Below are 21,927 nucleotides of genomic sequence, written 5' to 3' on the forward strand. Positions count from 1 at the left end.
TAATTAAATAGTGATGAGAGTTCAAACAGGTAATTGTAAACATGATTTGGTACAAAAGCATTACCCAGGAAAGGCTGATTCATTGAGGAGCAAAGATGGTCTCTGGTTTGGAGTTGTGCTGTGTGTTGTCATTTCTCCCCCCCGCAATGCAGCTCATATATTTTCCATATGAACTTAATCTTGACTGTCATCCACAATTGGTCTCCCTGACTTATAGTTTTTGCCAGTTGCTTGTAATTACTCAGCATCCTCGCTATATTCACTGGTCTAAAAGAGGTCCCTCGCAGATCTATGGCTCGGAAGAGTCAATTCCAAGTATACTGACATCTTACCGTGTTCACTGGCGTAACGCTAGGGCTGTCCAAGGAATAAACATGGGCCATCTTTGTCCTCTATAGGAAGTGTCTGCCCCCTACTCTCCCGGCTGTTCTAACTTTAGGCTTGCCCTTTAGAACACTCGCTCCATCACTAACAAGACCTCGCTGATTAATGACCTCATCTCCCAGAAGCAAGTGGACACGTTTCTTCTTACAGAAACTTGGCAACAACCTGGGGCCTCATGTATAAACGGTGCGTACGCACAGAAATGTTGTGTAAGAACGTTTCCACATTCAAGTCACGATGTATAAAACCTACACTTGGCGTAAAGCCACGCACTTTTCCACGGTACCTCATACCCTGTCATACGCAAGTTCTCCGCTCGGTTTTGCAGACTGGCGGCACCCAGCGTCAAAGCAGTGCTACTGTTCCTGTGTGGTTACCCTTTCTTAGATCCACATCCATTACGGTGGCTTTATCAAATACACTAAAATTAACCACATATCGTTCATAAATTTAATGCATCTGATTGTAATTAACCAGTAACAATATAATGGTCCACAGAATGGTCAAACTATTCTAAATACCATAACTGCTTTAGCGTTGTTACTCTCATTGCATCTTCTTCTTCTTCTGTCAGCTGCTCCCGTTAGGGGTTTCCACAGTGGATCATCTTTTTCCATATTACTCACACTGCACCACTCGGAGTAGTTATATCACTGTATCCGAGTGTGAATCACAGATCTACAGCGATTGGAAAGAGAATTATCGGTATACAGCATCAAGCACTCTGCCTCAGCCATTCGCTATTTGTACTGCTCTCATCCGACCAACGCTTCACAGCCTTTTCTGTTCGGACCTCGCGGTTCACAAACAGTTTCATCCCAAGAACTATAAAAACACTCAATCAGTCCATCAAGTGCTCCTTGTAGAACTGTTTGTACTTGCAAGTTACCGTGAGTTAATTGTACTTAGGATACAGTTCTAATATTGCATAACCTAAGAATCTTTATAAAGCGCGTACAGTATTTACATATGATGACGATATAATTTAAGATGAAATGCAGCAAAATATGTTGATTATATTATACAGATAAAACTAACTACATGGTGCCGCAGTGCTAGCAAGGAGCTAGCTCTCCGTTCACGGATTGTTCCTGCCTCGCGCTGTTTTCATGCTGTGGCTGGCGCGACACTGGAAGGATAGATGGATAGAATAATTAAACATTACTAAGATATTTCGATGTTCCTTAAAAGTTTTGAAAAATCAGCGTTCTAAGCTTACAGATGGCTGAACGTCTATTACAGAGCTGATTGTGTGGCGTTTGGGTATTTGGAAAAAGAAAAGGACGGACAGGAATTGGGGATTAGTACGTTTGAAAAAGACAGTACTTCTGTAATAAAGCATTTCATTGAAGGTCGCGCATGGTGCAGCAAGCATCTTGCTGTAAGACATGAACAATCACTGCGCCACCGTGTTCCCATGTTTAATAACATGCTTTAACTCATATCATCATGAAAATGATATCACGTATACCTCTCAGTATTTGAATTACTCCGAGAGCTGTAATATTATGAACGTAATGGATTCTGTGTCCTGTCAGAGGAAGAGCACGTAGTGATTCAGGCACATATAAGATCAAATACAGTACACAACAAAGCATTTAACGTGGTACTTTAGTTACGACGGGATTTGAGAAACTAGTAAATTAAACGATTTTAAGATGAAGTTTATGATGTTCTATGTTAATGACAAAATAAACTACGTGATTAAAGTGGAAATTTCGAGATTAAAGTTGACATTTCGTGCTTTTTTCACACTGTACCCTAATAAGCTTTCATATGACACTCAGACGGTAGGCTACGAGTCAACTTTGATATCTGACAACTTTTTTTACTTCGGGCACTGTGCGACTTTGTGAACTTGAGCTTACGAGTTTCTCCGACACGCTACGTCACTCGATCAACTTCCTTTTGTTGCTTATATTACTGTTTAAACCAACAAATAGTACGTTTTTCTTTGCCTCCATTTGGTATTCGCTGAATTTCGTCTATTTTTCCTCGTACTTTTGCCATTGCCTTTTCACAGAACGCTGGGCTTAAGGGCTATTTATATTGATTTGCATTTTCAAAGAGGCATAATTCTGGGAGGAGTTGGGGCGGGACAGCAAGCGCGAGCACGTGCATTTATTTCCAAGCTGAGCGGGATTTATGTAGCAGAAGAACGCGGAAGTTGGCGAACGCACAGATTCCTGCATCTGGATTTTTCTGTGCGTAAGCACATTTCGGCTTTTGTGCTTACGTCATGTTATAGTGCAAATTCTACGCACGGCGTTATGCATGAAGCCCCTGGTGACTACTTACATTTAATCTTGTTGTCTCCACCAAGCTATACCCACATATCTAAACTCGGGTTAACAGGTAAAGGGGGTGACCTGGCTGTGGTTTATATATCTAACTTGACAATGAAGAAGCTCTCCTTTTTTGAAGTCACATCTTTTGAATATATTGCTGTTAAAATGGTTTCCTTCCCTTCTGTACTGCTGTTAGTTTATCGCCCTCCCAAATCTGTGGTGAACTTTTTGTCTGAATTTAATGAACTTCTCACTGTAATCTCATCTCTTTGCCCTGCTGTAATTTTACTTGGTGATTTTAATATTCATGTTGATATCAACTGCTCTCTTACAGCTGAACTTACCACAACTTTGGATTGTTTTTGACTTGACACAGCATGTGGATTTCCCCACTCATACTCAGGGTCATATTCTTGACTTGCTGTGTTCAAATGGCTTGAATAATTTCTCTGTCTCAGGTTCACTCTCTGGTATTTCCGATCATAGGATTATTGAATGTAACTTTAGCATGATTACCACTACATCTGTCAAGAAAAAGTCTGTCTCCTATCACAACATTAGGTCTGTTAATTCTGATTTGTTTGCTGCTTCCCTTCAGTCTTCGTCTCTTTCTGAATTGCATAGTCTTCCCTCTTCTGAAAATATGGTTTCCCTTTATAACAGCTGTGTTTCCCAACTGTTAAATAACTTTGCTCCCTTAAGGACTAGGCATGTTCCAGCCTCCCACTCCTGTCCCTGGTACACCAATGAGACCAATGGTACACCTATGAAAGCCACTAGCCTTCGTCTTGAAGGGCATTATAAGAAAATGGGCCTCAGTTCATTCACAGCTTTACACTGACACTGCTCGTTCCAACTATTTTTCCTCTCTCATAAATGGTGCTAAGACTAGACCTAGAACTCTTTTTAGAACTGTTAATAAACTCCTCCAACCCCCTCTTCTAGCATGTCCCAATACAGCTGAACAGTGTCAGGCTTTCTTACATTTCTTTAATACCAAAATTGATCAAATCTATCACAGTTTCCCTTCCACACTGCAGTCACTCACTCATTCTGATCTGCCATCTCCATCATCAAGACTCGCTTGTTTCTCGCCTGTTGACTCTCCTGCTATCTCTGAACTTAGTAAGTCTAATGCCTCCTCCCGTCTGCTTGATCCTGCCCCCACTTTTCTGCTTAAGACATGCTCATCCATAATTAGTATTCCTATTGCCTCATTGGTAAATGCATGCTTCATCTCAGGTTCTGTCCCTACTGCTCTCAAAACTGCTGCAGTTACCCCAATCCTTAAAAAAACCTGACCTGGATTCTTCCTTTCTCTCCAGTTACAGGCCTATCTCTAATCTCCCTTTTTTGGCTAAGGTGATGGAACACGTGGTTGCTACACAACTCCATGCTTTTCTTCTAGATAATACACTCTGAGCCTTTTTAGTCTGGCTTCGTACACAGCACAGCACTGAGACAGCTCTTCTGCAGACCGGAGAAGTTCACAGACTACAAGGAGATCGCGGTTCCCTTAATATTCTCCTCCTTCTTGACTTAAGTGCAGCATTTGACACATTTAACCCTAAAATCCTCCTGTCATGTCTCTCTGCTGTAGGCATCTCTGACTTAGCCCTTCAATGGCTCACATCATATCATATCTTTCTAATAAACAGTATGTCACACTCTGCCGATATAAATCCTCCACCTCACCTGTGTCACATGGTGTCCCTCAGGGTTCAGTCCTTGGGCCATTACTTTTTCTACTTTATATCCTTCCTTTGGGTCAGATTATTCACAGACATGACCTTAACTTCCACTGTTATGCAGACGATATACAGTTATATCTTAGTACAGACTACCCTACAGATTCACCTTCCAGCACACTCACTGAATGCATCACTGATCTTAAGCTGGATGGAAGGATGGAAAAATAACTCTCTCAAACTTAATGCCAATAAAACTGAAATGTTACTGGTAGGTCCAAAATCCCAATTTTCTAAGGCATCTAATTTCTCTATTTCTGTTGATGGTACACTTGTCAAACCTGCTTCTGTTATCAGAAATCTTGGTGTTTTGTTTGATTCATCACTTAAGTTTGAGCTACACATTAGGTCGCTTTCCAAAATTTCATTCTATCATCTCTGTAACATTGCCCACCTCCGTCCATTTCTGTCCTTGTCTGATGCTCAAACTCTAGTTCATTGTTTCATAATGTCTCATATTGATTACTCTAATTCCCTCTTAATTGGCTTCCCTGCAAAATCTATACAGAAGCTACAGTACATTCAGAACTCCGCAGCTAGAGTCCTCACCCACACAAAGCATTTTGCTCACATCTCCCCTGTTCTCTCTTCCTCAGTCTCTCCGAGATTGCTCCTGTTTCTGCACTTTTTAAATCTAAACTGAAAACTTTCCTCTTTTACAAACTTTTGTCATCTGTGTAGTTTTTTTTTTTTTTGTTTTTTTTACTCTGTATGTAAAGCGACATTGGGTTTGTGAAAGGCACTCAATAAATGTAACATTATTATTATTATCAACAGTAACAACAATAATAATATAGTAATAATATTATATACAGTACACTAAAGTGGTAGAAAGGAACACCCTAGATGAGTCTACATGATTAAAAACCAAACTCAACTACAGCCGAATTTGGGGTGTCTAACTTAAGCACATGAATCTTGGCTAGTCAAAACAATTAAGTGGAAACTGACCAAAGTTTAACCATCCACTAAACCTTCTTAGCTCTCTAAATAATATGAATGAAAATAATGAGGAATATGAATTCCTGATAAAAGTTATGCATTTTGAATTTGAAATATTAAAGCAATCAGTTGTACACATCATCTTTTCAAAATAAGTGGTCTTTGAACTCCTCATTCTGAGATGGCATGGTTAGCACTAGAAGAAGTCTACTATATTTGCAAAGCTGGTTAATGAGCTGAACAAATTTAGTATATCAGTTATGTGCAAGAGAAGATGAAAAAAAAAATACAAGTGATTCTGTATGCTGGACTCAGGAATTAAAACTAACCTCTATATACACATGCTAGATATAGAGTTACTTCACACACACTGCATTGTGTAGGGGTCAAGGGAATTCATCCACAGGATTTACTATAATCTGAAAACTGCCTTTTGCAATTTAGATGCATACCGTTAAGCTACACAACAAGCACCATGTAAAGCAACTTCCCCATATCTACTATGTTAGAATATGGTTTTCTTCTTTCAAAGGGTGAAGAGTGACTAATCAGGGAATGAGCTGCTGTAATGAGTAAGACCAAAATAGGGAAGGGGCATGTAATAAGCAAAAATAAAGCAGTACAATTACAGTCTGTTTTCGGCTGTCCACAATAAACAATGCTGAGGTTTCATTTTCAGAAGTATATGGCACTGAAGAGTGTTTTCAAAAAAGTCTCAGTTTTGAAAATGTTGGGAGTTCTGCAGAAAAAAAAGCTCTGACCTTGGCATCATTGGGATTGCTCTCAGATTTCTGAGTCCTACATCTTTGGCAGATCCTACAGTGTGTCCTGGTGAGGAAAGTTGTCAAGGGCAAACTGGACATCCTCAGGTGAATCCTAAGGATCAGTGCTTGGTACTTTTCTTTCTGTGCACCAACAGGCTGGGCTCCATCATCCAATCCCATGGTTTCTCTTATCAGTGCTACATGGCCGTTCCCTCCGGAGGGCAACACATTATCAGCTAGAGTCTGTGCATGTCAGGTATATTAACCCAGATTAAGGACCACCATCAAAAACCAAGCTTCTTGTGATCCCAGCCAGCCAGTCTGCTCAACTCCCCATGTATGTACATCTTGGCTCACTGTTGCAAACACCTGCCAAGTCAGTATGAAACCTTGGGGTGGTGACTAGCTATCTTTTTCTGACCACACTTCTACTGTTTCTCGTTCATGCAGGTTTACACTGTACAACCTCCACGAGATCTTACCTGACAGTGTATATAGTACAATTTCTGGTCCAGGCTTTGATTTTGTCACTTCTGGACTACTGCAACTCTGCTCTGTGCTATCCAGCCGCTGCAGATGGTCCAGAATGCAATGTCCCATCTTGTATTTAACTGGCCAAGACGGGCACATGTCAATTCTCTTTTCTGGTCTCTACATTGGCTGCTGTAGCTGCATACATTAAGTTCAAATCCCTGATGCTTGCCTACAGAGTAGTTGAGTGCTAACCCATTGAGTACATGGAGACACTGGTGAAGCCCTATACTCCTCCTCACCCACTCCGGTCTGCCAGTGAACAGCATCTGGTGATGTCTCCTCTGTGGGGTATCAAGTCTCAATACAGACTTTTCCTGTGTAGCTCCTAGTTGGTGGAAGGGGCTATCGAAGAAGCAACTGAAAACCCATTTTTCTTTGGAATATCTGTCTAACTGATTGGATAAAACTTTGTTCTGCGATATTTTATATCGTTGATTAATTTGTTGTTAGATTAGGTTCAATTGCTTTATTGATTGCAGTCTATTCAATTTATTACAACATCTTTTTCACTTGTGAAAAAATTAACTTTGGTTACCTGTCCTACTAAATTTGCTGAACAAACAGGCTTAGTCTAATGTTACTCAATTATGTTTACCTCTTTTGAAAGTCAATTTGTTAAGAGTATGCAAAGCAAGAATACGTAAATTTAACCTATTAGTTGAATTTTTATTTTGTGCTTTTTTTTTTTTGCAAGTTTTAATTTTATTAATTAGTTTTTGCCACTTTGCATATATCTGTTGTGTCACAATAATCTATTTGGCCACTGAAATACATGGAATCGATGTTCCTGTCAGAGAAGGTCAGTGCTTTTCCAACATAGTTGTTGGGGAAAATCCAACAAAGTAGTACTTTAAACGAGGGCTTCAGGAAATGAAAAACCCATTCGCCTTTTACTAACGTTTGTTATCTTGTTCTCTATTTAGTATTGAAGATTATCTAATCTTTATTTATCAAGATTGATAGTTTTCATAACACACATCCATGGTCAATGTATCGTCTGCAGGGTTGTCAAAAGTATCAAAATATCAGTAAGTACCAACTAACATTTTTAAAATTGTTCAATACAGTAGACCCCCGCGAAGACGCAGTTCAGGGTTCGCGGACTTAGGTTCTAAGGAAAAATCCGTGAACGACCAACTATTAATTGTTAGCGGAAAGCACAAATATCCTTCGCAATTTCTTATGGCTTTTTTGTGGCAATACTGCGCTGTAGAGAGAACAGGAAACAATCGCTGAGGAAAACACGGTTTGGGATGGTGAAAGTAGCCAATCCGAGAGCGTTATTCATTTCACCTTGCTGCTGATTGACTGCTGCACTGTGACGCATCTCCAGCCGAGTGTCCTTGTGTTTTCCATTTTGTTATTGTATTCATTTCGTTATTCTTAAAACGCATAAGATGTCACCGAAACGCCCTGCACCTTCTAAGGCTTCTGGCACTGAGCCTAAGTGCCAGAAGAAGTTTAAAACTCTCCAGGAGAAGGTTGAACTACTGGATTTGCTCCGGGAACTAAAAAGTTATTCTGCAGTAGTGCACCACTATGGCATTAATGAAAGCACCGTGCGCTACATAAAGCAGCATGAGGCAGCGATCCGGAGTACCGTATATGCAAATGTCTGTGATAGTGCCAAAAAGGTAACGACTGTAAGGAATAAAAATATAGTCAGGATGGAATCTGCCTTGGCATTATGGATCACCGACTGCAGGAATAAGAACATCCCCTTGGATGGTAACATCATCCGTGAGAAAGCACGGAAACTGTACCAGCAGTTCGCTACAGGAGACAATGTAGAAGGTACTGAAGAACCGCAACCAGGACCATCAAGAGCACCGGAGCCTGAAGATTTTCAAGCTAGTAAGGGATGGTTTGATCGTTTTCAGAAACTATTTAATATTAAAAGCATTTCTATACATGGAGAGGCAACGTCTGCTGACAAAGCAGCCACGGAGAAGTACCCAGAGACATTTAGGCACATTATAGAGGAGGAGGGATACACGCCTGAACAAGTTTTTAACATGGATGAGACTGGCTTGCTCTGGAAGAACATGCCATCCAGAACTTACATCATGAAGGACAAAGCCAAAGCTCCAGGGTTTAAGGCACTGAAGGACAAAGTGACACTTATGTGTGGCAATGCTGCTGGCTACATGATGAAACCTGGCATCATCTACAAATCGGCGAACCCTAGGGCCCTTAAAAACAAAAATAAAAACCTGCTGCCTGTCTTCTGGATGCACAACCCTAAAGCCTGTATTACCAAAGTCCTTGCTTCAAACTGGTTTCACCAGTGCATCATCCCTCAAGTCAAGGAATACCTCCACGACTTAGGCATGGACTTCAAGGTGTTGCTTATGGATAATGCTGGCGGCCACCCGTTGGATTTGTATTACAAGGGTGTTCAGACTGAGTTCCTCCCTGCCAACACCACCTCCCTTATCCAACCTATGGATCAAGGCATAATCCGTGCCTTCAAGGCTCTTTATACCCGGATTTCTCTCCAATATCTTGTGGATGCGATGGACGCGGACAAGAATTTTACATTGAAGGATTACTGGCATAACTTTACAATCGCGACATGCCTGTCAGTCATCCAAGCTGCTCTTAAGGAGATGAAAAAGGAAACCCTCAACACCTACTGGAAGAAGCTGTGGCCAGAGTGTGTCCATGACAACAAGGGCTTATCACCCGAAAAAAATTTCGCATGATGCTGTCGACAAGGCTGTGGAACTGGCAAAGATACTGGGTGGCGAAGGTTTTGACGACATCACTCAAGATGAGGTGAACAACCTTATCGATGCCCACTCTGAATCCCTGATGGATGAGGATTTGTTGGAGTTTAAATAAAGTCTGCCAGCAAAGAGGAGAAGGAGGAGGAAGAAGAGACAGATCCAGTGCAAGAGGAGAAGGAGCAGAGCCCGACATTGGAATGTCTCTCCCAGATTATTCGGACATCAAAGGAGTTACAAGGGATGATTGAAGCATGGGATCCCTATATGGTTCGGGGTCTCAAAGTTAATAATGGCATCAATGCTGCCATTCAGACATATAAAACGCTCCTCGCCACCATGAAGAAACAATGACAGCAACTTCCCATCATAATGTTCCTGAAACCTATAAAGAAAAGCCAGCATGAAACCCCACCAGAAGACCCGTCCAAAGATACTACTCTTCCTGAAGCGCCTGAAGAACTGGTGGCACCCGATGAGCTTTAAATCCTCTGCATCATACTGCACTGCTACTTCATCATCATCAATATCATTCATCATTGGTGAGTACCTGTACATTTGCTGTATTTTAAATAAAATTATGTATTTACTCTACTTATAACAAAGAAAATTGACAGCGCATAGTAAAGAAAACGCACTTGCATGAATTACAGTACGTACAATGCATCCGGAAAGTATTCACAGCGCATCACTTTTTCCATATTTTGTTATGTTACAGCCTTATTCCAAAATGGATTAAATTCATTTTTTTCCTCAGAATTCTACACACAACACCAAATAATGACAACGTGAAAAAAGTTTACTTGAGGTTTTTGCAAATTTATTAAAAATAAAAAAATCACATGTACATAAGTATTCACAGCCTTTGCTCAATACTTTGTCGATGCACCTTTGGCAGCATTTACAGCCTCAAGTCTTTTTGAATATGATGCCATAAGTTTGGCACACAACCATGGCCAGTTTCGCCCATTCCTCTTTGCAGCACCTCTCAAGCTCCATCAGGTTGGATGGGAAGAGTTGGTGCACGGCCATTTTAAGATATCTCCAGAGATGTTCAATCGGATTCAAGTCTGGGCTCTGGCTGGGCCACTCAAGGACATTCACAGAGTTGTCCTGAAGCCACTCCTTTGATATCCTGGCTGTGTGCTTAGGGTCGTTGTCCTGCTGAAAGATGAACTGTCGCCCCAGTCGGAGGTCAAGAGCGCTCTGGAGCAGGTTTTCATCCAGGATGTCTCTGTACATTGCTGCAGTCATCTTTCCCTTTATCCTGACTAGTCTCCCAGTCCCTGCCACTGAAAAACATCCCCACAGCATGATGCTGCCACCACCATGCTTCACTGTAGGGATGGTATTGGCCTGGTGATGAGCGGTGCCTGGTTTCCTCCAAACGTGACGCCTGGCATTCACACCAAAGAGTTCAATCTTTGTCTCATCAGACCAGAGAATTTTCTCTCTCATGGTCTGAGAGTCCTTCAGGTGCCTTTTGGCAAACTCCAGGCAGGCTGCCATGTGCCTTTTACTTAAGGAGTGGCTTCCGTCTGGCCACTCTACCATACAGGCCTGATTGGTGGATTGCTGCATAGATGGTTGTCCTTCTGGAAGGTTCTCCTCTCTCCACAGAGGACCTCCGACAGAGTGACCATCAGGTTCTTGGTCACCTCCCCGACTAAGGCCCTTCTCCCCCGATTGCTCAGTTTAGATGGCCAGCCAGCTCTAGGAAGAGTCCTAGTGGTTTCGAACTTCTTCCACTTACGGATGATGGAGGCCACTGTGCTCATTGGGACCTTCAAAGCAGCAGAAATTTTTCTGTAACCTTCCTTAGATTTGTGCCTCGAGACAATCCTGTCTTGGAGGTCTACAGACAATTCCTTTGACTTCATGCTTGGTTTGTGCTCTGACATGAACTGTCAACTGTGGGACCTTATATAGATAGGTGTGTGCCTTTCCAAATCATGTCCAATCAACTGAATTTACCACAGGTGGGCTCCAATTAAGCTGCAGAAACATCTCAAGGATGATCAGGGGAAACAGGATGCATCTGAGCTCAATTTTCAGCTTCATGGCAAAGGCTGTGAATACTTATGTACATGTGATTTTTTTATTTTTAATAAATTTGCAAAAATCTCAAGTAAACTTTTTTCACGTCATTATGGGGTGTTGTGTGTAGAATTCTGAGGAAAAAAATGAATTTAATCCATTTTGGAATAAGGCTGTAACATGACAAAATGTGGAAAAAGTGATGCGCTGTGAATACTTTCCGGATGCACTGTATAGCGGTAACATTGGTATTTTACATTCTAGCACCATGGGAGACATAGCAGTATAGTACTGTACAGTATATGGGTTTACCTTTACATTCTGTTTTTAGGTAATGTATTAAGGTAATTTTTAGGTAATGTATTAATGTATTAAGCGAAGCTTGCAAAGAAATTAAAGTGCTTTGGGGGCATACTGTATTTAGGGTTTAAACTATAAAATTAGGCATTTAAAAGACATTTTTTAACCACATCCAAAAGTCAGTTTTTCACAATTTGCGGGTGCTCTAGGAATGTAACCCCCCCAAATTTTGGGGGTATACTGTATTCATTTTTCAAGGTATCGATTCTACAGCCTATATTACAAATGCACTTCTGGTTCGTCATGGCCAGAGTTATATCTCCATTTCCACCCATTCAAAGACCATAATAAGATGGCAACTTCAGCAGTGTCGAAGCCTTCACTGGTACACTTAATTACAAGACCAGATTAAGACCTGCACCAGCCCCTGGAGAACTTAATGAATAAAGCTCCTTAAAAAGAGTTAATTTTACTTTTAACAAGTAAGTGCACAGAAACCCAGTTGTTCCATACAATGCGGTAGTTCCCACTTTTGATTTTGGGGCACTCAGGCAAACTGTCTTTTCATTGGGGTGTCCTAGTCTGGTTTCCACATGGCAATTTTGGCATGCAGACACTTGATTACTTCATCAACTGGGGAAGCTAGAGGAATGTCCGAAGGGTAGATCAGCCTACAGTTCTGTGACTCTCGATTTTTTTAACCTTCACTGCGAATTGTGCTGAAAAACCATGTTACTATCTATGCAAGATTTTTAAAATACAGTAATCCCTCCTCCATCGCGGGGGTTGCGTTCCAGAACCCCCCGCGAAAGGTGAAAATCCGCGAAGTAGAAACCATATGTTTATATGGTTATTTTTATATTGTCATGCTTGGGTCACAGATTTGCACAGAAACACAGGAGGTTGTAGAGAGAGACAGGAACTTTATTCAAACACTGCAAACAAACATTTGTCTCTTTTTCAAAAGTTTAAACTGTGCTCCATGACAAGACAGAGATGACAGTTCCGTCTCACAATTTAAAGAATGCAAACATATCTTCGTCTTCAAAGGAGTGCATGTCAGGAGCACAGAATGTCAGAAAGAGAGAGAAAAGCAAACAAATCAATAGGCCTGTTTGGCTTGTAAGTATGCGAAGCACCGCTGGACAAAGCTGTTGAAGGCGGCAGCTCACACCCCCTCCGTCAGGAGCAGAGAAAGAGAGAGTGAGAGATAGAGAGAGACAGAGAAAAACAAACAATCAAAAATCAATACGTGTCCTTCGAGCTTTTAAGTATGCAAAGCACCGTGCAGCATGTCGCTTCACGAAGCAGCTGCACAGAAGGGAGCAACATGAAGATAATCTTTCAGCATTTTTAGACGAGCGTCCGTATCATCTAGGTGTGCGAACAGCCCCCCTGCTCACACCCCCTACGTCAGGATCAGAGAATGTCAGCGCAAGAGAGAGAGAAAAGTAAGTTGGGTAGCTTCTCAGCCATCTGCCAATAGCGTCCTTTGTATGAAATCAACTGGGCAAACCAACTGAGGAAGCATGTACCAGAAATTAAAAGACCCATTGTCCGCAGAAATCCGCGAACCAGCAAAAAATCCGCGATATATATTTAAATATGCTTACATATAAAATCCGCGATAGAGTGAAGCCGCGAAAGGCGAAGCGCGATACAGCGAGGGATTACTGTATATATTTTATCACATTTACTAAACAATGTAAGGCGCTATAACTTTTCGACGTTTTAGAGCATATATTCAGTATGTCAAACTAATTTGTAGCCCAAAAAGAACACGCCTTACAGAAGAGCACCTGAAGAAGCCGGCAGTGTGGTGCACTGGTTAAGGCTTTGAACTTCAAACCCTGAGGCTGTGGGTTCAAATCCCACAACAGACACTTTGTGACCATGAACAATTAACTTGACCTGCCTGTGGTCCACCTGGAAAACCAAAAGAAATGTAATAAATTGTATCATAAATGTTGTAAGTTGCCTTGGATAAAGGAGTCAGCCAATTAAGTAAATGCTGACATGCTTGCAAGACATTGTAGTCTATTTACAGAAAAATACAAACAGATGACTAGCACTTTTAAAGGGTATCGGTAAATGCAAACCATGCACATTGTATGTTACTTTTGTAAGCAACTGCACAAATATTGTTTTTATTAAAGGTATATTTACTGTTTACAAAAGACCACATACTTGAATGTTTATTTTCATATTTTAATGTATGCTTTTTACAAAAGATTGCACTACTTATGATACTGAGGTAGTACAATTAAAATGTTAAAACAGTTGGTTTTCATCAATGTACAAAAAAAGATGACTAGATTGAAACTGTTTTTTTATTGGTTATTATTTAACAAATAACTGCACAACTTGAAGTATTTGCATTTAAATATTAAAGTATCTTTTACTGGATTTCATTAATGTAAAGATCTGAATGCATACAGAATGTCAATTTAAATGTATTTTTATTTAGTTACATTATATAATGTACTGAATATTGTCATATGGTATAGAATTTTAATGGTCATATCAAAGTTGAAAATTTTGGTATTGTGACAGCCCTAATGCTCCGAATGTGCATCTTGATCATATATCAAACAAAAAATGCCTATTAAACCAGTTTATATTGATTTCGCTGTGATTACTCCTTGAGCAGAGAAATTTCCTTCCATGCACCTCTTATGACAATAAAGTTTTACAGACCATAATGAATTAACTTACACAACTACTGTTAACTGACTATGACTGTTTTATGGACAGATTTGTTTTTTTATGCTAAGGAAAACACACCCAAGGTATCTTGTTTCACTCTTTGAGAGTGATCAATAGCTTAAATGTAGTAAACTACTTCATTTTTACTCTTGCAGGAACACATGTATTAGTTTCAAAAGAAAAGATCTGCTAGATCTTGTTTAAATGACTGACACACTGTTTCTTGATCTTTTCAAGGAAGTATGAAGTAAAAAGGGGATTCTGAAATTACTTACCATCTAAGGTGAAAATGTCCTTTTCACTAGGTTCCATGCCATCCATTATGAACACAGAGAAATAGGTGCCAAACTACTAGCATATGGCAACCTATTTTCTTACATCTGATCAATCAAGTAGTGTATTACACAGACACGCCAGTTACAAATTAAGGTTTTTTCTCACAATACATTTAATTTTGCAAAAGCTGTGGAGCTTCTCTTACTAAGTTGGTAGAAAGATGGGGATCAATTGTTAATACCAAAATGTGAAGTCCGCAGATGAGATTTATTCCTTAACCAAATTTTAAAATTCTCAATACAGTTTTTACCCATTTGGTTAGAATAATATCTGCATTTTCTTCCAAAATGATAAAAGACTTGTCTCTATGAATTAAAAAAAAAAAATCCTTTAAATATGAATAATGTATGCTTTTTTCAGATATAAAGCTACTAGTATGTTTTTTTGAAAAATGCTCTCCCATTATTTTTTTCACTAAACCAAAACATTTTTCTTACCTCCCTAGATGCAGAGGTTGGATGGGGTTAACTATTATTAATATGACTTCAAATGTAAAGATTTGAGTAAATCTAATACACAAATCCTGTGTTTATGTAGCCTCAGCATTTATAAATACTTATGTCAGTTTTCAAGACTTCTGTCACACAGACAAGGATATCCAAAGTCATCCCTAATATCTGCTGTCACACGTGACATACAGTATTTACTTCTCCTTGAGATAAAAAATTTAAGGGCAGTATTTCAGAGAAACAAAGCACAAAATTTTTTATCCATGTAGATAACTTTCTCAAACCTACTTAATAAAGTACACCTGGGGTGTAATAGCCCCTCGGAGTCCCATAGGGCTATATGGGACTTGGTATTGGTCGGCTCAGGCCAGTTGGGTACCAGGACTTCTGCCACACCTGGGAGTAATTCCAGACCTCACCAACAAGCCACCTGGAACGGTCCTGGGTGCAGCTTATATGAAGCCAGCTGCTTCAAAGGCAGGAGCCAGAGCTGGGAGAAAGCTTGCCAGCTGAGGCGGAGAGGAAGAGAAAGTGCGTTTATGGTACTGTGCAGCAGGGAGAACGAAAGACAAGCAATTCCCCTGGAAAAATAAATTGTGTGTGTGTGTGTTGCAAAGACTTGTGTCTAGAGTTTGTGTGTGTCAGGGTTGGGTGGCTAATATGCATCCTGGTGGCCACAACAAAACACACACACAAACATTACATAAGTATTAAAAAAAAAAAAAAAAAAAATCTGGAATGAGCATTTCAGTTGCGTTATTTTTACAAAAAAACACACCCAACACGGCAGATAAAGCTACCAAAAAAGAATGGTTTCCCAAAAATGAAATCCTAAATGCACTGAAGATAATGCATCAGATTTAATGGTGGAATAATGGAGGATTTCTTACCTTTCTGTGCTTCTGTCCCATCATATGACATATATACTGGGTTTCATTAGAGCATGATATATTACAATGCTGCAACAAGGGGGGAAAAAAAACCATGAACACCACGTACATATATTTTTTTTTTTTTTTTAAATCTCAGAATCATACTTTTTAGCATTCTAAGTTGCATCACTATAAATCTTCAGTGCATAAAATCAAAAGCCACCATGTTTCAATTTCAGCAATACCTCGAAAGTAAATTTACTATTATACAAATAGTTCTGGACAGCACTAGGTACAGTGGTGTGAAAAACTATTTGCCCCCTTCCTGATTTCTTATTCTTTTGCATGTTTGTCACACAAAATGTTTCTGATCATCAAACACATTTAACCATTAGTCAAATATAACACAAGTAAACACAAAATGCAGTTTTAAAATGATGGTGTTTATTATTTAGGGAGAAAAAAAATCAAAACCTACATGGCCCTGTGTGGAAAAGTAATTGCCCCCTTGTTAAAAAATAACCTAACTGTGGTGTATCACACCTGAGTTCAATTTCCGTAGCCACCCCCAGGCCTGATTACTGCCACACCTGTTTCAATCAAGAAATCACTTAAATAGGAGCTGCCTGACACAGAGAAGTAGACCAAAAGCACCTCAAAAGCTAGACATCATGCCAAGATCCAAAGAAATTCAGGAACAAATGAGAACAGAAGTAATTGAGATCTATCAGTCTGGTAAAGGTCATAAAGCCATTTCTAAAGCTTTGGGACTCCAGCAAACCACAGTGAGAGCCATTATCCACAAATGGCAAAAACATGGAACAGTGGTGAACCTTCCCAGGAGTGGGCCGGCCGACCAAAATTACCCCAAGAGCGCAGAGACGACTCATCCGAGAGGTCACAAAAGACCCCAGGACAACGTCTAAAGAACTGCAGGCCTCACTTGCCTCAATTAAGGTCAGTGTTCACGACTCCACCATAAGAAAGAGACTGGGCAAAAACGGCCTGCATGGCAGATTTCCAAGACGCAAACCACTGTTAAGCAAAAAGAACATTAGGGCTTGTCTCAGTTTTGCTGAGAAACATCTCAATGATTGCCAAGACTTTTGGGAAAATACCTTGTGGACTGATGAGTCAAAAGTTGAACTTTTTGGAAGGCAAATGTCCCGTTACATCTGGCGTAAAAGGAACACAGCATTTCAGAAAAAGAACATCATACCAACAGTAAAATATGGTGTTTGTAGTGTGATGGTCTGGGGTTGTTTTGCTGCTTCAGGACCTGGAAGGCTTGCTATGATAGATGGAACCATGAATTCTACTGTCTACCAAAAAATCCTGAAGGAGAATGTCCGGCCATCTGTTCATCAACTCAAGCTGAAGCGATCTTGGGTGCTGCAACAGGACAATGACCCAAAACACACCAGCAAATCCACCTCTGAATGGCTGAAGAAAAACAAAATGAAGACTTTGGAGTGGCCTAGTCAAAGTCCTGACCTGAATCCAATTGAGATGCTATGGCATGACCTTAAAAAGGCGGTTCATGCTAAGAAAACCCTCAAATAAAGCTGAATTACAACAATTTTACAAAGATGAATGGGCCAAAATTCCTCCAGAGCGCTGTAAAAGACTCATTGCAAGTTATCGCAAACGCTTGATTGCAGTTATTGCTGCTAAGGGTGGCCCAACCAGTTATTAGGTTCAGGGGGCAATTACTTTTTCACACAGGGCCATGTAGGTTTGGATTTTTTTTTCTCCCTAAATAATAAAAACCACCATTTACAAACTGCATTTTGTGTTTACTTGTGTTATATTTGACTAATGGTTAAATGTGTTTGATGATCAGAAACATTTTGTGTGACAAACATGCAAAAGAATAAGAAATCAGGAAGGGGGCAAATAGTTTTTCACACCACTGTATGCTCTGGTTGATTGGCTGCCCGAGTGACCCTTTTTTTTTTCTAGCAAAAGACTATCAGTGATCAGAAATTGGCCAATCACAAAAACAGATCTTTTCAGCCCCTGCTTTTCTAAGCTTTATGGTAATTTAGTTGTAATGTTCCTTTACAGGAGGTATTATGGTAGTTAAGCCAGCACATATTTTTTTGCAGCAAACTTCCTGCAACATAAACAAAGAGCAGCAAGTGAAGCCTTGTTTTAGCAGAGAGCTTTCCCTTTAAGTTAAAGAAACTGGAATAATACTCTGAAAAAGGAATCGGAGAAGTCATCCTGTGCAGTTAGACAAAACTGCAATAAAAGCCACTTTAATAAATATAGACTATTTTATTTTGTTCTTTAATTAAAACTGACACTGTTTCAGCAAGCCTACATTTTTAAATGGAAAAAGACAGACAACATTGAAATTGCTACCTAGTAAACAATAGGCTTGTTAGCTTAACAGCAAAATGAACCTTTAACTTACAAACCTGTTAAGCATGTTAAATTTGTGTCTTTGCGATGAACAGCTTATGAACATTTGATACATTTGTGGCTTTTTTAAAAAAGATTTGTACTGTGTGTCACACAGCATATGTTTTGGCAAAAAACAACTGTTACAAGAAATGGTAATCAATAGTTAAATTATACCTTGAGAATTACAAATGTCTAGCTGATTCACTGAAGAAACAAAAAACACATGTATACATTTAGTAAATATTTTAACAGCAGAAAAAAAAAGCTTAAGTACAATTATTGACCAAATTAAAAATTATTAATTAGTATTTTTCCATTTAAGTAGTGTTTGTCAATATTAACTGATTGTGCGCGAGAAGTTTTTTTATATATATGTACAGATATTACTTAATGTATGTATTTTAAGGGAAGTTAAAGTATTTTTATGGTCACTGAACAAAAAGACTATAGAATTTTGTTTCGTTAATACAACATGAACATGTAAGACCTGTGATCAATAGTTTACTTATAAAAATACATTTTAATATAGGACACAAATCTTCCATGCAACTGGTTATACTGGGGCTTAGTATATAAAGTTGTTAACGGGAAAAGGGGGTGGGTAGGATATATCAGAATTGGCTGATCAAACAACATGAAATCGATGATTGGTATTGGCCTAAAAAAAACAAACAAACAAACAAAAAAAACAAAAAACCCTGATTGTTTTAGATACAGTGCTGTCTAGGGATACTCCAAACACTTTCAAATTAAAAATACTTTTCACCTTTAAATAAAAGGAAGTGCTGCATTTAAAAATAAATGGATAGTCATTTCATCCCCAGCTCACTTAACCTACATTACTTTGAACATGCAAACACAGGAAGAACATGCATACTCCAACACGACATGGGATAGCAGCTTTATCACGGTACCACTATGCCACCCATGTAGCAAGTGGTATGTATGTAAAAAAAATACTGCAGTCTCTCTCTTGGGTTGCTAACATTAACGTCGAGGTCTATGTTGATTGCAACCCATAGACAGGTAGCGCAGTTATAGTTATTTTATATACACACACACGTACACACATACGTACAGTTGGGGTGTGTTATATTGGCAAAAAGATATTGATTTTTCTGGGAGTTAGACAATAACGATAATTAGATATTTTGCATACTTTAAAATCGTGTTTGTAAAAGTCTTACTGATCTAGCTTGGTGTTCTTAATGGGATATTAATTGTAGCTTACTAATGAGATGAATGGAAACCGTTAAGGAAAACGGGTCTTATTTGTTTACTTAAAACTGAAGTAAAATAACGCAAAAACATTAAAATCACCAGTCAAAGTATTACTGAGATCAAACAGTACAATTACAAGTAAACCATTTCAAAGTGGATATCAGGATTTACACAAAACATTGCACGAAGACCAACAAAACTATTATAATGAGAACATTTAAACAGACACTTACCCTTAATGTAAACAATATATGAATCCAAAGGGAATACAATACTAATCATAACTGAACTACAGGTCCTGAAAATTACAGTTTGAATAAAGAAAATGCTCTGCTGCAAGGTGAATTATGCAGCACACAAGCAAGAACAAAAATCTAACATGCTGTATTTGTGCTATAATGTAAAAATCCAAAGTTCTATCAAATACTGCACAGAATAAAAAAAAAACTATAGCATTTGTAATTATGTTCTGCCATATACTGCACAAAGTTATAAAAACACACACACACACACACACACGTGCGCTTTAAGGCTTAAAAATCATTTTTACTAACTTCAAGTTCTGTCCTATAATATACAAAAATATCTGAAAACAGCCCAACTGTAAAATTCTACTGAGCAAACTTCAAGTTGTACGACAGAAACATCAGTCTGCCCAGAGAATCTGGCTTTAGAGCAGCACAGCTACATATTAACATTTCGTCCAGTGCTTAAAGCTTTCTCAGAAGGGCTGCTTGATTCAGGGATACACATGTACGTTTTAGCAAGGTTTTCCCCATTTGGAGAAACATACTTCCTACATTTTCCACTGCTGAAGTGAATTTACATCACTGTCCACCTCAAGTATCACGTAGTTCTTGATCTCTTTTTTAAAAGCAGCGTGCAGAGACTTGCCTCCTATGAATTCCTGCATTTTTTAATAGCTGCTAAAAGACTTCCTTTTTTGCTCCCTCCCTTGTGTCATCACTCGCTCCAGATTCTGTGGCCATCGGTGGGACTGGAGCAGGGCTGAGGAATCTGTGCGTTAGTGCTGGGCGGTATAACGGTTCATACCGAAAACCGTTTATTTTTGTTATGATATGGATTTTTCTTATACCACAACACCGGTTTAAATTGCCTAAACAACATTCGGAACGTGGCGCTGCGGGAAACTGTTTAAGGGGGACATTTTTCACTGCTACACCGGTGTTGTGCAGGGACTCTTTTTCACTGCTACACCGCTAAACAGGCGTGCAACGGAGTACATGTGTTAGTGGAGGAATTGCGCAATGAAAATGGACAGAGAACATTCCGAAACTGAAGCTGTAGCAGACAATAAAGTTGAAAATGTCACAGAAGAACTTTTGCTGGAAAAAGGAGTCACGTCTGTTGCCTGGAGATACTCTGGATTTAAATGGTCGGATGTGGACCATTATGTTCAAATGTGTGAATACTGTTTCTATACTACTGGATAATACTGCAAGCCAAGTTGTACTTGTTTTATTTTTTTCCAATACTGTGTAATGTACCTGGGTACTGTGTAATAGTGTGATGACATGTTAACTTTATTCTCAACATTTCCACTTTAATCTCAACACTTATGATGAGAATGAAGTCAACATGTTGACTTTATTCTTGTAATTTTTATTAAAGTAGAGCATCGTAAACTAAACATCTTAAAATGAATATTTAATTTTTTAGATATTCTCAAACCCTGTCATAAGTTATGTAGCACATTAAATGCTTTGTTTTAAGGGTCTTAAACTGACTTCCTCTTGCACTAAGAGGAGGTGCAGGCAGCAGACAGAATACATTAATTTCATGATATTCCTGCTCCCTGAACATTTAGAATGCTAAGATAAATACTTGCTTTAATGCATTTCATCATGAAAATTATATCATGTATTAATCATGTGGGGGCACAGTGGCGTGGAGGTTGCACTGCGGCTTCACAGCAATAGGGTCCCTGTTCCTTGCTTGGAATTTGCAGGTTTTTCTGGTGCGTTTACTAGGCATGCTTGTTTCCTTTCAAAGTCATGTAAGACGTGGGGTTCTGTTCTGCTATATTAACCATGCTAGTATATGTATTGCTCGTATTCACCCTGTGATGTGCAAGCGCCACGTTCAGGTTTTGGTTCTGCCTCGCATACAATGCATACTGGGATGGGTGCAACCCTGAATGGATGGCATAATTTAAAAAAAAAAAAAAAAAAAATCGTTATACATATGTTT

The 21,927-nt window shown here is 39.3% G+C and overlaps 1 protein-coding gene across 7 annotated transcripts in view; it reads right to left on the minus strand.

Moving 5' to 3' along the window:
- The window catches only part of LOC114663542 (uncharacterized), a 72,659-nt gene that overhangs the window by 40,481 nt on the left and 10,251 nt on the right, over positions 1–21,927 (minus strand). For all 7 annotated transcript variants that reach the window (XM_051935536.1, XM_028817347.2, XM_051935537.1 and 4 more), the window contains exon 3: positions 16,105–16,173. In XM_051935536.1, the coding sequence (XP_051791496.1) occupies positions 16,105–16,173 (69 nt within the window). The remainder of the gene's footprint in view (positions 1–16,104; positions 16,174–21,927) is intronic.

Source organism: Erpetoichthys calabaricus, chromosome 13, assembly GCF_900747795.2.
Source record: "Erpetoichthys calabaricus chromosome 13, fErpCal1.3, whole genome shotgun sequence".
NCBI classification, from domain to species: Eukaryota; Metazoa; Chordata; class Cladistia; order Polypteriformes; family Polypteridae; genus Erpetoichthys; species Erpetoichthys calabaricus.